Source organism: Phaseolus vulgaris, chromosome 4 (assembly GCF_000499845.2).
Source record: "Phaseolus vulgaris cultivar G19833 chromosome 4, P. vulgaris v2.0, whole genome shotgun sequence".
NCBI lineage: Eukaryota > Viridiplantae > Streptophyta > Magnoliopsida > Fabales > Fabaceae > Phaseolus > Phaseolus vulgaris.
Genome location: NC_023756.2, coordinates 42,337,888 through 42,356,151, shown reverse-complemented (window position 1 = coordinate 42,356,151; position 18,264 = coordinate 42,337,888). Strand labels below are relative to the sequence as shown.

At 31.8% G+C, this 18,264-nt stretch overlaps 1 protein-coding gene across 1 annotated transcript; it reads right to left on the bottom strand.

Annotated features, from left to right (window-relative positions):
• Positions 1-1,553: 1,553 nt before the first annotated feature.
• Positions 1,554-5,344, bottom strand: LOC137837736 (enolase). Its single transcript, XM_068646845.1, has 16 exons — positions 5,191-5,344; positions 4,820-4,883; positions 4,477-4,541; positions 4,263-4,310; positions 4,077-4,163; positions 3,884-3,964; positions 3,694-3,795; positions 3,537-3,617; positions 3,343-3,417; positions 3,047-3,109; positions 2,897-2,977; positions 2,589-2,783; positions 2,451-2,501; positions 2,222-2,310; positions 2,064-2,115; positions 1,554-1,919 (listed from the first exon to the last, which is right to left on the bottom strand). The coding sequence occupies exons 1-16, from the start codon at positions 5,254-5,256 to the stop codon at positions 1,782-1,784; spliced, it is 1,338 nt and encodes a 445-aa protein (XP_068502946.1). The 5' UTR covers positions 5,257-5,344; the 3' UTR covers positions 1,554-1,781.
• Between the last annotated feature and the right edge of the window lie 12,920 nt (positions 5,345-18,264).

Genomic DNA, 18,264 nt, shown 5'->3' with positions numbered 1-18,264 from the left:
TTTCTGCTAAAAAACTTTTATTTTTAAAATAACAAATTATTCTTCTTCACTAAAAATCACTTTTATTAAGAAATCAATAATTAATTTTAATTTTTCACGGATTTATTTTAGCCTTTCAAAATAATTAAAAGCTCCAAAAAGTCTAAAATCTAATTAATATATATATATATATAAAATAGTTTGTGAAAAATCTTATACAGACAATCATCAAAATATAAATCAATTTTTAGAGAGCAAAATAATTAGTTGTAATAGTAATTAAATTAGATACCATTTTAGAAAAAAAATTAATTTCTAAATTAATTTCTATTATTGTTAAATGGTTTCTAAATTGGTATTTAATTAGCTACCAAAGTTTTTCTACAAAATTTAGAATTTAAATAATTGGTAGTTAAAATCTTTGTTGCTAATACCAAAGTTTTTGCTACCAAATTTAGAATCTAAATAAAATGGTCTCTAATTTAGTCTAACTAATTATTTTTTGTCTTTAAAATTAGTTTTATTTTATGATTTTCTTGTAGTGAAAGTTCAAAACTTTACTTAAAACTTTACTTAACAAGTTTAAATTTGAATTTAAGTTTAATTAAAAAATAAACTTTAATAGATTTATTATCGAATTGAGTTTCAACTATTTTCATTGGTATTTCTCACCATGCCTACGAGTGACTTTTCCTATATCAAACATTGAAACATTTATCACAACTTGACTTAATTGTATCAACTCTAAATTGACTATAGAAAAAGAATGTGACTATTCTTTTAAATGTAACGAGATCATTTTTTTTAGTCAATATCTTGATAATTGATTTGACATGCTACTAAAAAACAAACATATTTTTGTTTCCATAACTTTGATAATCTTGTTGAGTGCTATCAAAAACATTATTGCAACTACCGCATTTATCTCGTTTCGTCTTCATTTACTTTTTTACCTTGTAGAAACATTTATCATGGCAACTATATTTTTTTGGTTTAGATTCACTATCTACGTGATGTCTGTTCTATTGTTGTTTGCAACATCGTGCAACTTGTTCTTTTGATATCATGCGTAAAAAAGTTACTTGTCATGTTTTCAACATGAGCAGAATAACATATTAGAAAAATTCAACTCATTGAAGTTTTATTTTGCTTCAAATATATTTTAAATGTTTGAGATCAATCCAAATACATTTCTAAATCCTAGATTCACTACCAATGCCAAGAAAAGAAAGAGTTGATTTTGAAAAAACATAGTTTGTTATACATGTCAATGCAATTTTTCATTCACAACTGTTTTTTTTGTTTTGTATTGTCGTTAACAATATATGTTCACCTGTCATTTGTTAGCATTATGATTATAGGAATCGAAATTACGTTTCTTTAATATCATTCACTTTAAAAATATAGAAATTACGAGTCTTCCACCCAAATCAAAATACACGTCAATTTAAATGAAACCTATTCAATTTTGCATTTTTTTTGAATTATCAGTTTCCTCAAATAGTGTTGCCTTCCAAATATGGTATTAGGCGTAAAAGTTAACGATTGTAATTTGAATTGATGAGAAGGTAAAGTTGAAGGGAGAAAAAAGGAGATGATTGTGATTTGAGGATTAGAAACAGTATAAAATTCATCCAAGAACTGTAGTAGTAGTTGATAATTGGCCAAACATAGAAACATATATTGCTGACCTACTTTCTCGCACAAAAAAACACTCTCAAAGACAAGTTAAAAAGATGTGAAGGCCCATGCAGTGAATAGAATCTTATTTAAATGCTGCTTGGTCATCCTATGCTGAATAATCAGTAGGGTTCCACTGGGGCTCTGAATTTGGAACCAGCATACACAGCAGCTGAACCAAGCTCCTCCTCAATCCTCAGAAGCTGGTTGTACTTGGCAAGCCTTTCAGATCGGCAGGGAGCTCCAGTCTTTATCTGGCCCTGTTAGATTATCACACAACATCATTACATTATATCAGCTTATGCAAAATATTCCTATTTCAAAATTCAGACATAAAGGTTCTCTACTGAAACAATGAAGAAGAACCATGACAAACGATTCTAAAATGGCTTCTGGCAACTTACAGTTGATAACCCAACTGCGAGGTCTGCGATGAAGGTATCCTCAGTTTCACCACTACAGCATACAAAATGAAACGCATTAGTTTGCACTTAGAAAGAGCAATACAATGTCAAAAAAACAGAACAAATGCATACAAGGGGGGAAAATGAACATTCATTACCTCCTGTGGCTAGTCATGACACCCCACCCAGCTTGTTTAGACATTTTCACAGCGTCAATACTTTCAGTTACACTACCAATTTGATTCACCTAAAATTCAAAGTACAAAAACGAAAACATCTTAATAAAATAGATAAACAAATTTTCAGATTAAAAAGATATTTAAATAACAGGGTCATCTAAAATTCTGATCCTCTATCTAGCAAGATAAAAGAAAGCCATTAGTTTACCTTCAACAGAAGGGCATTGCAAGCCTTTTCCTTAACTGCTTTCTCCACACGCTACATAGTTAATAACAAAGACAATATTGTCAAAATGATACGTGTTTGGAGTACATAGCTCACAGATTTGGAGTTAATTAAGCATACCTTCGGGTTGGTGACGAGGAGATCATCACCAACAATCTGCACTTGCTGACCAACTTCACTTGTTAACTTTGCATAGGTATCCCAGTCATCCTGATCAAATGGATCCTCAATAGACACAATTGGATAATCTGTCACATATGATTTGTAGACATTCTTTAAGCTGTCTCCTGAGATTTTCTGCGATCCATCATTATTCTGCAAAGAGGTAGTAGTAGGTTATCCAGCTAGAGAGTTTGACAACCTCTTCCTTAATGGCGGGAAAATGAAAATTTATGAAAAAAGTGGGAGAAGGTTCGTAAGATGTCAACCTCTTCCTTAAAATTCAAGTCATATGTTTTGTCCTTGCTATTGTAAAATTCTGAAGCAGCAACATCCATACCAATTACAACCTGTGAGAATAGAAATTAATCAGCCATATGTTAAGGTGCTAACTTAAATTCAGTAGACAGAGATTCAACCTTTCCGGTATAACCAGCTTGGGCAATGGCAGTCTTCAGAAGCTCAAGACCTTCTTTGTTTTCCTACAAAATTAAACAAACATGAGCTTTGGGGAGATAAAATTGTATTGAACTAGCAGATAAAGTTCTATAACAGAGAAAAAATATATAGTTTTTCATACATCTTAGGAATATTACATTACAAGATATTGATATATACAAAAACATAAATCATTCAGCTAAATGCAAGCAAGAAAATCATATATTACTTTTAAATAATGACTAGATCGATAAAATTATAAGTAGCCGATTAAAACCTGGATATTAGGAGCAAAGCCACCTTCATCACCCACGTTAGTAGCATCCTGTCCGTACTTCTTTTTAATCACAGACTGCAAGATAAACACGTGAACATCTCAATTCATGACCACTAATATAATGTTTTTTCTTTCATCCATTTTTTTTTTTTCATTTTGTGAAAAATAAAGTCAGAAAGAAAGGACTATGTAACCTTTAGATGATGGTATACTTCTACGCCCATTTTCATTGCTTCTTTGAACGAAGATGCCCCAACAGGGAGAATCATAAATTCCTATAAAAGAGGACACAAGATACGTATTTCAATCAAAAATTGTCCCTGTTCAACTATTGCATTAAATAGACATTACCTGCATTGCTAGTTTATTTCCTGCATGTGAGCCTCCATTGATAACATTGAATGAAGGTACAGGCAATACCAAAGTCTTGTTTCCAGCCAGATTGGCAATATGCTGAAAAATTAAAACCACACAAAAGCACATACCATAAGAACACAAGATTCACAGATAAGAGCAATTATTACTGAAAAACATCACATACCTTGTACAGAGGAATTTTCTTCGCTGCCGCACCAGCCTTACAGACAGCAAGTGACACTGCCAAAATAGCATTGGCACCGAGCTGAAAATGTCAACATATTGGAAACCCAATTAGCATAAAATGAATGCCCAGCACAGCTACAAAAGATGCAGTCACCGAGTTCAATAATTCAAACGAAATCATGTAGCGATACCTTCTGCTTGCACCACCCCCACTCATTAACAGTTCCATCAAGCTGCTGTACCATATAATTGTCAATTTCAGTCTGCTTGGTTGGGTCCTATAAAGACAGAAAACAAGTAACAAATGAAATCAATTTTCCACCATTAACATGTTTCAAACAATATTCCACAAGTCCAATTTTACAGCTGCAAAATACCTTCCCAATCAGAGCAGGTGCTATTATTGTATTCACATTCTCTACAGCCTACGCGAAAGCAAATACGAGGTCTTATTATCAGTTACAACACATCATAAACGACAAAAACAATAAATGCAAAAAGTAAATGATTACCATTTTTGCATTTCCTTTTTTGTCAAACAACCTTGTAAATACATAAAAATGAAATAACAGAATATCAAACGTCAAGCACCTTGTTAACACCTTTGCCGAGGTAGTCCGAGCCTCCATCCCTCAATTCCAGAGCCTCATAAACACCTTCGCAGAAAGCAAAACGAGTAAGGACACACCACTTTCAGAACTACCATCACAAGCCATAACCATATGAAGCAAACCTTCGAAACCAATAAACAGTAATATAACATGCAAAACCTTCGCATTCCTCTTCTAGACAACCAACTACCACACTTCAAACCAAACAATCACTGGAAGGTATGATAATGACGCTTCAAGCAGAACAAGACAAACAATATCTCACAACAACATTGAAAATAAAAAACACAGTTCCTTCTACCGAACAAACACCGATCATTTACCTGTAGAAGCACCGCTAGGCACAGCGGCTCTGGAGAAGGTTCCATCGCTGAGAGTAACGTCAACCTGACAACAACAAACCGCATTCAGAATCAACAAAACATAGCTTCGCATAAACAAAAATAAAATCAAGTTATCTACTAACATCGAAATAGAACGTGGATAAATATTTCCGCATTTAGAATATAGAAACCAAAGCTTTGCATAAAACATCGCCGCAAAAAATACAGAATGCAAGTGAAGTAAAGAATCAACGTTCTCTATGTAACACCGAAAACGGAGCGTGAATTCATTTTCTCTCATTTTTCCCGCTCATTTTCTCAGTTTCCAACAGAAAACGAAAAAACAAAATGGCGAAAGAGAGAAAACTCACTTCAACGGTGGGATTTCCGCGGCTGTCGAAGATCTGGCGAGCCTTGACGACCTTGATTGTTGCCATTGCAGAGTAAGTTTTTCACGGTTTTGAATTTTCCGAGCGTCGCTGCGATTTTCGGAGAGAGTGACGATTGGAGTGAAAATGCAGGAGAGCGATTGGTTGATTTATAGAGTGGTTGGAACGTGGCCACGGTGGAAGGACGTTGAATATAGAGCGTCGATCGTGGAAAATAGAAGAATGACGTGTACGGCTGAGATGGTTTATGTTGGGCATCATGAGACTCTTGCTCCTACGCGAGTGGGTCCACAAAGCATGCAGAGAGGAATATGGTGAGTGCTTCTGCTCCCTTTCTAGCTGCCGCGGTTCTCGAAAACGTTGAATCAATGAAAACCTTTGAAAATATTTAATATTAGTTTTCAAAATATTTTAATATATATGATTCATTTATAATATTCAAATTTTAAAATTAACAGTACCTCAAATTTTATAATTAATCCTAACAATATTATTTTAAACGTTATTTGAAGGAAAATAGTTAATTGTTTTGAGTAAAAGGTTTGTTTTGTGGTTTTCTGACATGGCCTAGGTTGTTGATTTGTAAGATTGAAGGTCGGAACGTAGCCAACAGTTTCGCATTCTTGGTTCTAAAACTGCAGGCAGTGTTTGATGATTTTCTCCAAGAGAGATAATGGTTAGAAATAAGCACTAGTTACGACAAAAATAATGATTACCACCATTACAGAAAACAACGTTCTGAAAGTAAAACATCGTCCTTAAGCAGAGAACTTTTTGCTTTTATGCAGCTCTCATGTAACAGTGCAAAATTGAACCTACACTTCAAAAGGCTATGATAACTTTTTGTCTGATTGAATAGAGAAATATTACCAAAAATGTATACATTCAAACACATTTTCTAGAATTGTATTCAAAATTTTCTTCAATTACTGTTTTAATGTGAAGTTTCCCAATTTGAAGGCTTAAGTTTGTAATGGGCCAGGAATATTGGTAGGTTTATAGTCGGGCTTTTCTTCATGCATGGGCCATAAATTTTGATAGGTTTATTCTAGGCTGCTTCTTCCTGCACCTCCATACCTTCTTCTCTCACCTCCATAGATTTTTGTATTTCCAAAACTACCCCTCTGTAATATTCCGGATTACATAATCCGGAAGTCATTTTTCAAATTTGTAATTAGCTTTCGGATTATATAATCCAGAAGTCTTTTTTCAGATGCATGATTACTTTACGGATTACATAATCCAGAAGTCTTTTTTAACTTCCGGATTATGTAATCCGGAAGTCTTTTTTCAAATGCGTTTCTGGATTACATAATCCGGAAGTTATTCTATGGGGGTGGCACAGGAAGGATAAAAATGTATTTTCTCATTGTGTATGGAGGTGCCAGAAGAAGATATGGAGGTGCAGGAAGAAACCGTCTTTATTCTAAGACTGTTTTTTCCTGGCACCTCCATATTCTTTTGTCATCCCGTACAAAACATTAAAATACTTTTTTTATCTTTTTTGGGCCACTTTCTTATTCTGGATTACATAATCTGAAAGTTAATATTGGATTCAGAAACAACTTATGGATTATGTAATCCGAAATATATTTTAAAAAAATGGTATTCCGAATTATATAATCCTGAAATCTGAATTTATGAGTAACTTCTGAATTATGTAATTCATACATACATTTGAAAAAATACTTTCAGATTACGTAATTCGGAAGCTAATCTCATATTAAAAAAGACTTCTGAATTATATAATCCATACACTAATCATGCATATAAAAAAAGACTTCCAGATTATGTAATTCGGAAGCTAATTATGAATTTGAAAAAAAACTTATAGAGGTTAGAGAATAACATATGGAGGTCTAGGAAGAAAAAGTCTTATTCTTAGAAGGATTTCTTCCAACATGTGTATGTGTTTTTTCCTTCACTCCATATTTTACAAAATATTCAATTTATTTTTTTATATTTTCTATTAAATACTTTTTAAAAAAAATTTGTAAGTGTGAAATATGGAGAATTTCCTTGTTATAGACTTTGTAAGTTAGAATTTGTATTTTTTTATATTTTAAAATTGTACAATCTAAAATACAAAAATACAATTAATTGTATAATTTAAAATACACATTTTTAATTTTAAAATTTATATTATGGATTCTACCATTTACATTCTAAAATACAAATTTTTGTATTTCGAACTTTAAAATCTAGAATGGATACTTTTGAAAATATGCAAAAAGAAATTGCTTATAGTTAGCCATTCTTTCCTACATTCCACATGCATCCTCGTAAATTTAAATAGTGTAATTTTTTTTTCTATTTTTCATATTTTAGTTTTAGATTGTGTAATTTAAAGATTGGATTGTTAAACACTTTAAATATCAAAATATACAATTTAAAATATAAAAATGTTTTTCAGATTATATATTCCATAAGTTATTTTTAACTTCTAAATCACACCATGTAAAAGTTTATACATTTCAATTGTAAATTGTAGAATCCAAAAACTAAATAATCTAAAAAATATTTTTTCTTAAAAAAACTTTCAAATTTAATTTCCGAAAATCATTTTTGGCTTTCTACAAATATTACAACTTTGCAAGTGGATCCTAAACTAATCTCTCAAAATTAATATTTTAACAAAAATTATGAAACCCCACTTCTTACCTATGAAAAAAGGTCCATAAAATTACCACGTGAAATGCGTACGATACACAAAAACAAAAATCACAGACTTACAACCACAAGATCTGCTCGTGGACACGCAAAAGATTCTCAATTTATGGGGAAAAGAAAAAATAAAAAGGTGAAAGTCTTAAATGAGCCAGATTGAAATAATGGGGTGCAGCAAGAAATTGCTTCTATACTCTAGGGCTCAAATTAGGTCCAATGGAATAGAAGTAAGGATTATAAATAAATTTATATAGTCACGTTAATATACATGGTATGCGTAAGAAATGTAAATGAAATATGAGATTAATCTATATTTTTCGATACAGAAGTCTCACATCGTTTAGGAGTCAAGTCCAAAAAATAATTTATATATTATTTTCTCGTCCAATCGATGTGTCTTTTAATAACAAAACCGTAATGAAGTTTCGGTATACCGACTGACACTGTAAGGATCAATATGCATAAGCAGGATTAATGAGAAATTTCAAGAATACTAAATTTTGACTTGAACGTGTTGTAATTGTTCTTTTGGTTCCAACCTGTTCGAGAATACAAACACATCTTAATTCATGAATATAATAACATAAAACTTATATATAAGTTAAAATATTATTTCATTGGACTCATTTTATAATATGACAAAACTTTCAATTTTTTTTTTCTATTTATTGTGATTTGATCAATAAAATATATTTTTATATTGCAGTATAATTAACTATATAAACACAATAAAATTAATGTTGGTAAATTCCAACACATTACAATTAAAGTAATTCAAAACTTAAACATAATCTTAATCAGTTGATGTTGTGTTATTTTCTAATTTAATAAAATGATATAAAGTATTAATATTAAATCTTTAAAAAGATAAACATTTAACTTAACCTTAATAATGCAAACAAACTAATAATAATGCATAAACATAATTTTGCATGTAACAAAACAAAAAAAAACACATAAACACGATTGAATACATCTTGAGTCAAGTCCTCCAAGTACAATATAAATTTTTTAATAAATAATTAATTAATTATAAATTATTGAATTTGGGTTAACAATCGTAGTAGGTTGTAGAGTTTTTTTATAGGACAAACCATGAAAATGTAGGAATAATTGTTGGGTGACTCTAATTGATGTAATAATTATATATAAGTCAACCACAAAATATTTTAACTAAAACCATTGAATTCATAAAAACATTTTATATATGTGAGTAGTGAGAAAGCAATAAAAAGAAAAGTGATGAGTCTTAAATCTAATGCAGTTGAAAGTCAACCAAGTTAGATAAACAATTATTGTTGATGGATATGAGCATCAATCATCAACATTATTAATAATTAGGGTAAACAACACTAACTTGCACCAATTTTATTTTTTATTTCAACAAAGTTCAATGTATTTACATATTCTTCACTCAATTAATTTCTTATTTATTGTTTTCTCCAATTATGTGTCTCAACTGGTTTTTCAACCCTTCAATTATCACTCCACCAAAATTAATTTATTTGAAGAGAGAAAATAATAACAAAAATAAGAAGTGAGAATAATCAATTTTGTACATGCAGAGAATAAAGAATATAATTATTTAATCTACTACTGTATTTTGTCCACAATTTTAAATTACATATCATTACATTTTTTTTAATATTTATCAGTGGCTTAGTTGGACCAAACCTATTTGTTTAAATTTAAGCTTCAAAATAAATAAAAAAAAAGAAAAAGGGTGTTGTAGTCTTTAAATTGGAAAGTATTTTGACAATATGCAATTACAGGTTGGAGAAATAATTTAAAGAATTTAGAAAAAAAAAATATTAATTAAGATAGTAAAACAAATTAAGCTTTTAGATTGGTCATTTTAATTTATAAATAGATGAAAAAACTTCTCAAAAGTCAAGAGCATGGAGAAAAGTTTATTTATATTTCCATTTTTTTTTCATTTTACTTCTTTATTCTCTTATAAATGTATAGTAACAATTTTATCCAAAAAAATTTATTCAGTTCTCAATTTGATTTAGGGTTTAGGTCAAACACAAACACACACATATATAATTATTGTTAATTATTTATGTATAATCTTTCTAATTTACTTTTAATAGTTTTACGTCTATTTAAGACTCAACCTACTCCTCTCAATTGAAATTAACATAGAACTTAAATTTCATGAATAAATGTATGATATAAAAAAACATTTTGACAAAAATATCAATGATTTACATCTAACTGAATATTCTTGTCATATTGATAAATTTATTTGATTTGAACAATTTTCAGAATATAAAATTATGTTTTATTTTTTTAGTTGAATTTGAAAACTGAGTGAAGATGAATTGAAAAAAAAATGTTGTATTAGTTTAAAAGATAATAATTTATAATGAGTATTATAACATTGTAATTAAATATTATAATTGCAAGCAAACAAAAATCATATTTCCCTGAAATTATTAAGTTATATAAAAATATTAAACATTGTAAAATAGATGTATTGGTTATAAAATACTATTGAAAATATCCGTGATTAATAAATAGTTTTTTAAAAGTAAAGTTACAGATTTTTTTCAAAATTAAGTATGAACAAGAAGAAAATGTGATCAATTTAAAGATGGTCACAGGCTAATAAATATCCGATGAGGGACAAAGGCATCAAGATCATAGGTGATATTTTCAAGGCTAATAAAACACAACACATTTTTCTAACATTCAACAGTGTTTACTCAGAGTTAGGTCCCTGGTCATTTTCACCAAGTCATGGAAAAAAATTCCCAAGATCTTCAAAACAGCATAAGAAAATCTTAATCCATTTGTTTAGTTTCCTTAATTGCCATGATTAACAAATCACAAAGCTAGAAAGAAGAAGGGTTATAGAGAGTTTACACAGAAACCAAGAACATGAAGGTTTTTGGTTAGTGATGTAGAGTTATGACATAGGGGCTGTGCCTATGACTGCCCAAGAAAGCTCCATGTGAGGCTCTTTGCATAGTACAAAAGACTTTTGATTAATCAATCAAATAAAATACGCCCCACACACAGTTGGAAGAAAGAACCTTTCACACACACATTATTAATACATGAAGCAATGAATTATTATACAACTCTGTATTATATACTGTCATATTCCATAGCTTTCACACATACATACACAAATGTGTGTGTACTATATTGTATTGTTACGTTCTGATGATAGCTTCTACACCACACTCCTTAAATTTTGCTACAAATAAAGGCTTCTTTCCACGTTTGCATCTATCCCAAAAGGGCTTTAAATAGGCCTTTAAAGTCCTCAACATTGCATGAAGAGTTAGCTGCTGCTGCTGCTGCTGATATCTTGTTTCCCTTCCACCCTCTCACTCTTTGGTGCCCTTTTCTGTGTTTGTTTCCTAATTGTTCCCAGCCATGATGTTGGGTTCTGTGTTGGAGTTCATCACTCAAGCTGCTTCCAGCTCAGCATTCATCTTCTGCTTCTGCAATTTGATCATAGTCATTATCCTGGTGGACTTGAAGCCTAGCCTCAGCATTCATCAAAAAAGTGAAATTCATCTTCTAGAGGGTGCAAATGATCAGAAACAAGGAGCAAGAGCAAATTCTAAGTCCCTAGTGGAGAAAGACACAACAGCAATGGCACAGGCAGTGGAAGTGTCACATGATGATGAAGCAGAAACAGTTGAGAACATTGAAATTGAAGGCAATGAAGATGAAGAAAAGGTGGAACAGGGAAAGGATGATGAACTGAGGAAAAGAGTGGAAGAATTTATTCAGAAAGTTAACAAAGGGTGGAAGGAAGAATTGTTGAGCACATCAAGCTTGGTATAGTACTCAAATGATGAGGAAAGTTAGGCCTTAACATTGGGTTATTGAAAACTTTTGAGTCTTGTGTTGGATTTTGCTGTGTTGTATCATTCAAGAAAATAACATAAATAGAAATAGTTGTTTATATGTGCATATACATAATCAACCCCTCTGGTTTGGACTAGAAATCAATTCCTCTTGCTTTTTGTGTTTTGGAGGCAATTGTTCCAACATGTCAGCCATGGTACCTTGGTATGTCAAACCAGAAAATGAATGAAAGTTTAAGTGATTGAGTTTGCTTGAAAGATAGAAGATAAGAAATTCCAATGCAGAACTTTATTCTTAATGCTTATGGATAAGGGAAAAAAGTTATGTGCACAAAGATCATGCTTGGAAGCAGCATATGTAGGGAATTTTTCTTTTCTTGTGTGGGAATTTCTTTATTGCTATATATATTCCATTTCTTTTCACTATGCACAGCCACAACCCAACAAATTGCCTCTGTTTCTTTCTGATAATTGGTATGAAGCATCTAGCAAAAAGGTTCATCCTAAAGCTCAAGAAATGGAGCTAAATTGTTTGTATAAAAAATCATGATTCTCATAAAAAATGATTTTTTTTCAATTATCAAGTATCATCACTCTTTAGCCTTTATGATAGTTTAATTGAAATGGTTGAATGGTTCCTGCACTTTATTTTTTCTGTATAGTAACAGCACTTTATCTAGGAATCAGTTATTGTTGTGTAAGATCCACACATGGAAGAGTTTCTAATATAGTAATTGAATCAGTCCTTTCATAAAATCAACAAGTTAAAGTCTATTCATTTCTGAAATTTCTTTTTCTCAAATTCACAGAACAGAAATTCTTGCACTTTATTTGTTGCTTCATTTCATGATATATATATACCAAGAAATATAAAACATCCTAAATCCTGTAATAACTTTAAATTAGGTCAACCTTTTACATTTTTTACTGAATTAGGTCTTTTATTGAGAAAGTTAGGGTTTAAAACAAGAAACCATTTAAGTTTAAACAGTTACCTTATTTAATAAACATAAATAATATAATATCGTAGTTGTTGTGCTAATTTTTTTATTGTAATGTACTGAAATTATTATTTTATTTAAATATTATGATCTGTAGGTTTATTTAAAAACTTAAGCCTATAAAACCTAATAAAAAAAATAGGTTTATTATACTATTTTTGTTAACACAAAACATTTTGAATAAGCTCTAAAGCCATTCAACAGTTCTAATTTTGTTCCTATGTTTGTTAATAGGTCAGTGCTATTTAATTTTTAATACTTTTGATTTACGTTTTTTTTTTCTAATTTTCTCCTTTAGTAAAAAATATTAATAAATGTACTTGTGATGGAAATAATGGTTTAACTGATCAAGAAAGTCCAGAAATATAAATAATTTTTTAGAGACAAAAAAATAATTAGTTGTTATAGTGATTAAATTAAATACCAGACTAACTAAATTTTTGGTTTCTAATTAACAACCAAGGTTTTAGAGAATTTAAATAATTGGTAGTTAAAATCTTGGTAGCTAATTACATACCAATTTAGAAACTATTTAACAATAATAAAAACTAATTTAGAAACCAAATATTTTTAGTTTCTAAAATGGTCTCTAATTTAGTTACTATTGTAACTAATTATTTTGATCTCTAAAAAATAATTTTTATTTGATGATTTTCTTGTAGTAAATGTTGATGTTGACATGGCCATTGGTGAAGGAAGGGAATGAATAAGCCAATTTTTTTTTTCTAAAGTAGCAATGTTAAAAAAAAAACTCAAATATTATGTTATAAGTATATTTATCCAAATAGCATTAGAATTTGATTTCTGATAATCGAATTTTGACCTTATTCTGATATATTATCATAAAAAAGTAAATCATAATTCGTTTCTCAAACAAACAAATTCTAACTTTTATTTTAATTTTTTAAAATTGAAATGGTAAGATATTTCCTTTCTAAAAAAATTATTTTTTGATAATATTTTTATAAACAAAAACTAGTTAACAAATGTTAACTAAATAATTAATCCGTAATATGTTCCTCAATGATTTTAGGATCCTCAATAACCACATTATCAATCTGTAAACGATGAATCTCACCAGAATTATTTCGCCTTTTAACCATAGCATGGAAAAAAACAATATTTCTATCCCCATCTTTAAACCAAAGCATCTAAGCTCTTTCTTTCCAAAACAAATATTGACGTGAAGAGCGTGATCAAGTTCCTCATTAGCTATCTTTTCTTGATAAAGAAGCCCATTAATATCAGACATACTAGTAGTCTCTAAATTTTGTTGAATACCAAGGAGGATACCCTGCTTAAGAATAACTGCATTCTGAACATTACCAAAAGAGTTTTTATTCCAATCACGAAGCTCAATTTTCAAACTTTTTAACTTATGTTGCAAAATAAACATAGGACACCTAACAACCTTATTATTCCAAGAGACATGAATAAGCTTCAGACATGAATTGTCCTAAAGCCACATAGAAAAGAAACGAAAATTGCTAACCTTCTTCAAAGAATTACTGTCAAGACTAGCAAGAATAGGGGAATGGTCAGAACAATTCCTAACGAAGAACCTGATAAGAACATGAATCTCATTCATCCATACATACTCCGTTACATAAAACTCTATCCAGTCTTCTATGAATTATATGCAACCCTCTTCTTTCGTTACACCAAGTATAATCAGATCCAGTAAAAGGAATACAAGCAAGATCATCAGTATTAATCCAATCAAGGAAATCATTACAAGAAACCTTATTAGGAGCCACCCCCCTCCCTTTACATTCATCCGTCGATAGCACAACATTAAAATCTCTCAAAATACACCAAGTCCTTATGAAGGAACTAGATCCCTCCACAAAAAATGTCTAGCCAAGTATATGTTAGCACCATAAACACCTGCAAAGCTAAAACATTTATCATGCAGATGACAAGATACAAAAATAAACTGATCATTTATCGAGAAAGTTTGGACGGATTAAGGACTGACAAACACCAAAGCTTTGCAGACTTATTAACAATAGGAGACGTAGCCACCAAATGCATATCAACAAATTTGAAAAGGACTTCAAAAGCATCAGTGTACGACATCATTGGTTCAACAAGAAAAACCAAAAGGGGTTTATGTAGTTTAAGTAAACTAAACAACATCTCCATAGTTTTGTGGTTTCCCAGTCCTTTAACATTCCAGAAAAAAGAAGAGACCTTCATTGCGACGTTATGGTGAGAATTGCCTTAGTAGTTTTTTTGGCTTTACTAGTCCCCTTAGGTGGTCTCCCGGGTTTTCTTTTAGTACGAACTATCTCCTCCCCAGTATCATTGCCATCCTCCATCTCATTATGATCAACCCAAAATTTTAACCCAATATGATTTTCAACAGTGATATGGTCATAATTAAATTCAATAATGGCAGTAGATGTACCAATATAAGGATCACCTCCTACATATGTAGTTTCCAAACCCTCGAAAGAGGAAAAGTGATTTTGCAGGACCAACAACGGGGATGGTACAGTCACAATTGCATACATGCGATGACCATTCATAGGAGTAGTGAATGGTGTTGTAGACACTACATGTGAAGTAGCCCTCTGAAGAAATGGATCCCCCACAGGAGGTGAGACCTCCACATGAAGATCCTAAATAGGAGCATAAGACTCTGAGCCCTTACCTTGCATAACAGCAGGTATCATTCCTTGTTCTGGAAAATCCGAAGTATGAGTGGATAACCTGATATGAATCCAAATAGAAATGACAGTAAAATTGGGAATTTAGGGTTACGAAACATAATAAAATCAAAACAATAACAATAGAAACCTGGATAAAGGAAGGCGCCACAAACAAAGGTTGATAAGCCTAAGGATGATCACCATAAGAATTGGTGGATTCTTGATAAGATCGCAAGATGTAGGGAAAAACCCTAGTAGAGAAACACTCTCTCTAAAATTGTCAAAATATTCGTTCCCCTATTCTGAGTTCCAACAGTGTATAAATTACAAATTTAGCTAGAGGTCTTTTCTTGTTTGTAATAAAAATAAGACGAAACTACAATCCTTATATTTCAAGAAGGATCATTTGCCATAGTGGTTAAAATGACACTTTCCATCTGGTTATGGGTTCAAATCCTACTCGAAGCAAAATAATAATATTATGAAGTCTTTTTAAATTTGTGGGCAATTTAACAATTGGCCCTCCAAAATATTAGTCACCTTGTGCTGTAAAGTCTCTTGGGCCTTTTTAAGCCTTCCTCTTGTCATGGGTCCGCCTAAGTCTAGAATAGCTTGGTCAAGTTCTTGCTCATTATGCCCTTTGGTTTGGATGTCCTCATCATACCCCTTTCCTAGATTCGTGGACCAAGGCATCCTCAAGAGGAGGCATATCAGCAAAATCATCCTCCAGTCCTCTTGGTTTATCAGAAGCAAGGTGACCCTGCATTAGCCTCGCCAGGAACAACAAAGTTTGAATTATCTGTGGGGCCTTCCACGAGCTTCAGCTGCATATCTTTCTTCCGATGTTCTTGACGTTGTTTAGGAGCCACAGTCATCCCCTTATCCCGTTCACCAGAAACTATCTTATGAGAAGATTTTGTTGAGGCCCAGAAACACGACCTTGATCATGTATGACCCAGCACTGAGCAAGCTCATGCCCTATCATCTTACAATGAGAGAAAAAAGGAGGTAGCCATTCATATTCCACACCAACTACAAAAGTGTAGTCCGGACGTTCAACCAAGAATTGATCGGGAAGAGGGGAAAACATATCAATATCCACTAACATTCTAGCAAACATACCTCTATTCTTTTTCATAGTATTCTCATCCAAATACAAAAGAGTACCAAGACCTTTGATGATGGAAAAAATCTCCAATACTCCAAAGGCAACCTATATAGTCGAACCCAGACTTGAGTTTTGGTACTCTTCATAGTAGTTGGAACAAAGTTTTTTGTCCAAGCAAACAATCTCAAGAAACTCGGAGATAACTTCAAGGAACCCATCCCGAGGACCCATCGCATGTCTTCTAAGGAAGCGAACTCAAACTCATAGAAACCTTTCTCGAGAGGAATTGCTTTCCACGGTCCAAAAGCCTTCCACACCGACAGCAATTTTTTTGGTAAATCCAGGTGTGTAAGGGGTTTATCCCCCTTAGAGAGAATAACTCGACCATGAAGATGGGTCTTGCAATCCTCAAGTCCAGCCAAGTAATATGTCTCATCTATCCGGACCACAATCATGTTGATCAAAAGTGATCAAGTGTTTTGAAGAATCCAAATCCAAGATGTTTGATGAAAGGATGGTGTTGTTGTTGTTTCTGGGTGTGATCTGGGTAGAATAGAATGTGATCCACTCCTTTGTTGAATCTAAAAATGATGTGATTTAAAACCTTTTTGAAATCAAGTGTTTTTCCAACTAAGTGAAAAACAACCTGTTGTTTTTTCGAATCAACCGGTTGTTTTACTCTTATGAGTTTTGAAAATGTTGAAAACTGTTTTAGATTGGTTGACTTAACTTAACTATCAAGCCAAACAATCGGTTGTTTCGTGGTTTCAACCGATTGTTTATTTGAAAATCCTAACAAAATTTAGTTTTGAATGTTGAATTTGTTTTAAATGTTTTTCAACTGAATACGCTCCTTCATTAATTGCTTTGACCAATCTTTGGAAAATATAAATGGTTTGTTTATGTTTTCAAACAAGATATAGAAACAATATTTTGAGTTTTCAATTGTGAAGAGAAAGTTTTAGATTCTAAGATTTGAACATTCACATCAAGCTTTGGGTTTTCAAAGAGAGTGGAATAAGATTGCAATTGTATTGATTTCAGTTTGTACTGTCAACAAGAGTAATCCTTTCTAAACCTATTGTATTTCCGGTGTTGTGTTTCCAAGGAGTGTTGTGTGTTCTTGAGGTGATCAAGATCAATACTCTTTGTGTGTTTTGCCAAAGGTAGTGTGTTTCTTGAAGGGTTCAAGGTCACTACTTTGGTGGTTTGTGTTTTGTAATATGGTTTGATTGCTTAGTGGATTACTCAGTGGTTTTCTGGGAACTGGATATAGCTCTTGGCTTAAAAGTGAACCAATATAAACTGTTGGTGTATCTCTCTCTTACTCTGAACTTATTTAATTTTTGTTTTAAACTTTGCTGATATAAACAACCGATTGTTTTTCTGTTGCTTTGCTGTTTCATTGCTTAAGTTCTTGGCAAACTTGATTCGTGTTCTGGATTCACACAAAGAATTTTGTTAAATCTGAAAAAGTTTTCAAAACCATCTCTTAAACAATTCCCCCCCTCATTTCGTTTAAGGTCATATATTCTAACAAATCATGTCTCCCTTAATACAAGGAGTGGGTAATTCGGACAAAGGAATATCACATGTAGTTCCCAAAGCCTCAGCACAAGTTTTCATTTGGTCAGGCTTATCATATACCGTCTTCGCAGGTGATATTTCACAATCCTTCAAATAAGTCCATGGGATAAGGAAACCCTTAGAACCCTCCGTCATTCCAAAAGTCACTACTCACCGCACCACCCCCGCACAACCATACCACCACAACACCAAATCTTAAGTTTACCACA

Excerpts from the sequence above, each read along its gene's own strand:
- LOC137837736 (XM_068646845.1), bottom strand. The coding sequence starts at position 5,256 with ATGGCAACAATCAAGGTCGTCAAGGCTCGCCAGATCTTCGACAGCCGC. Across the intron at positions 3,965-4,076 it reads GGGGGTGGTGCAAGCAGAAG|CTCGGTGCCAATGCTATTTT; the intron begins GTATCGCTACAT and ends TGACATTTTCAG. Across the intron at positions 2,311-2,450 it reads GCAATGCCCTTCTGTTGAAG|GTGAATCAAATTGGTAGTGT; the intron begins GTAAACTAATGG and ends TTTGAATTTTAG.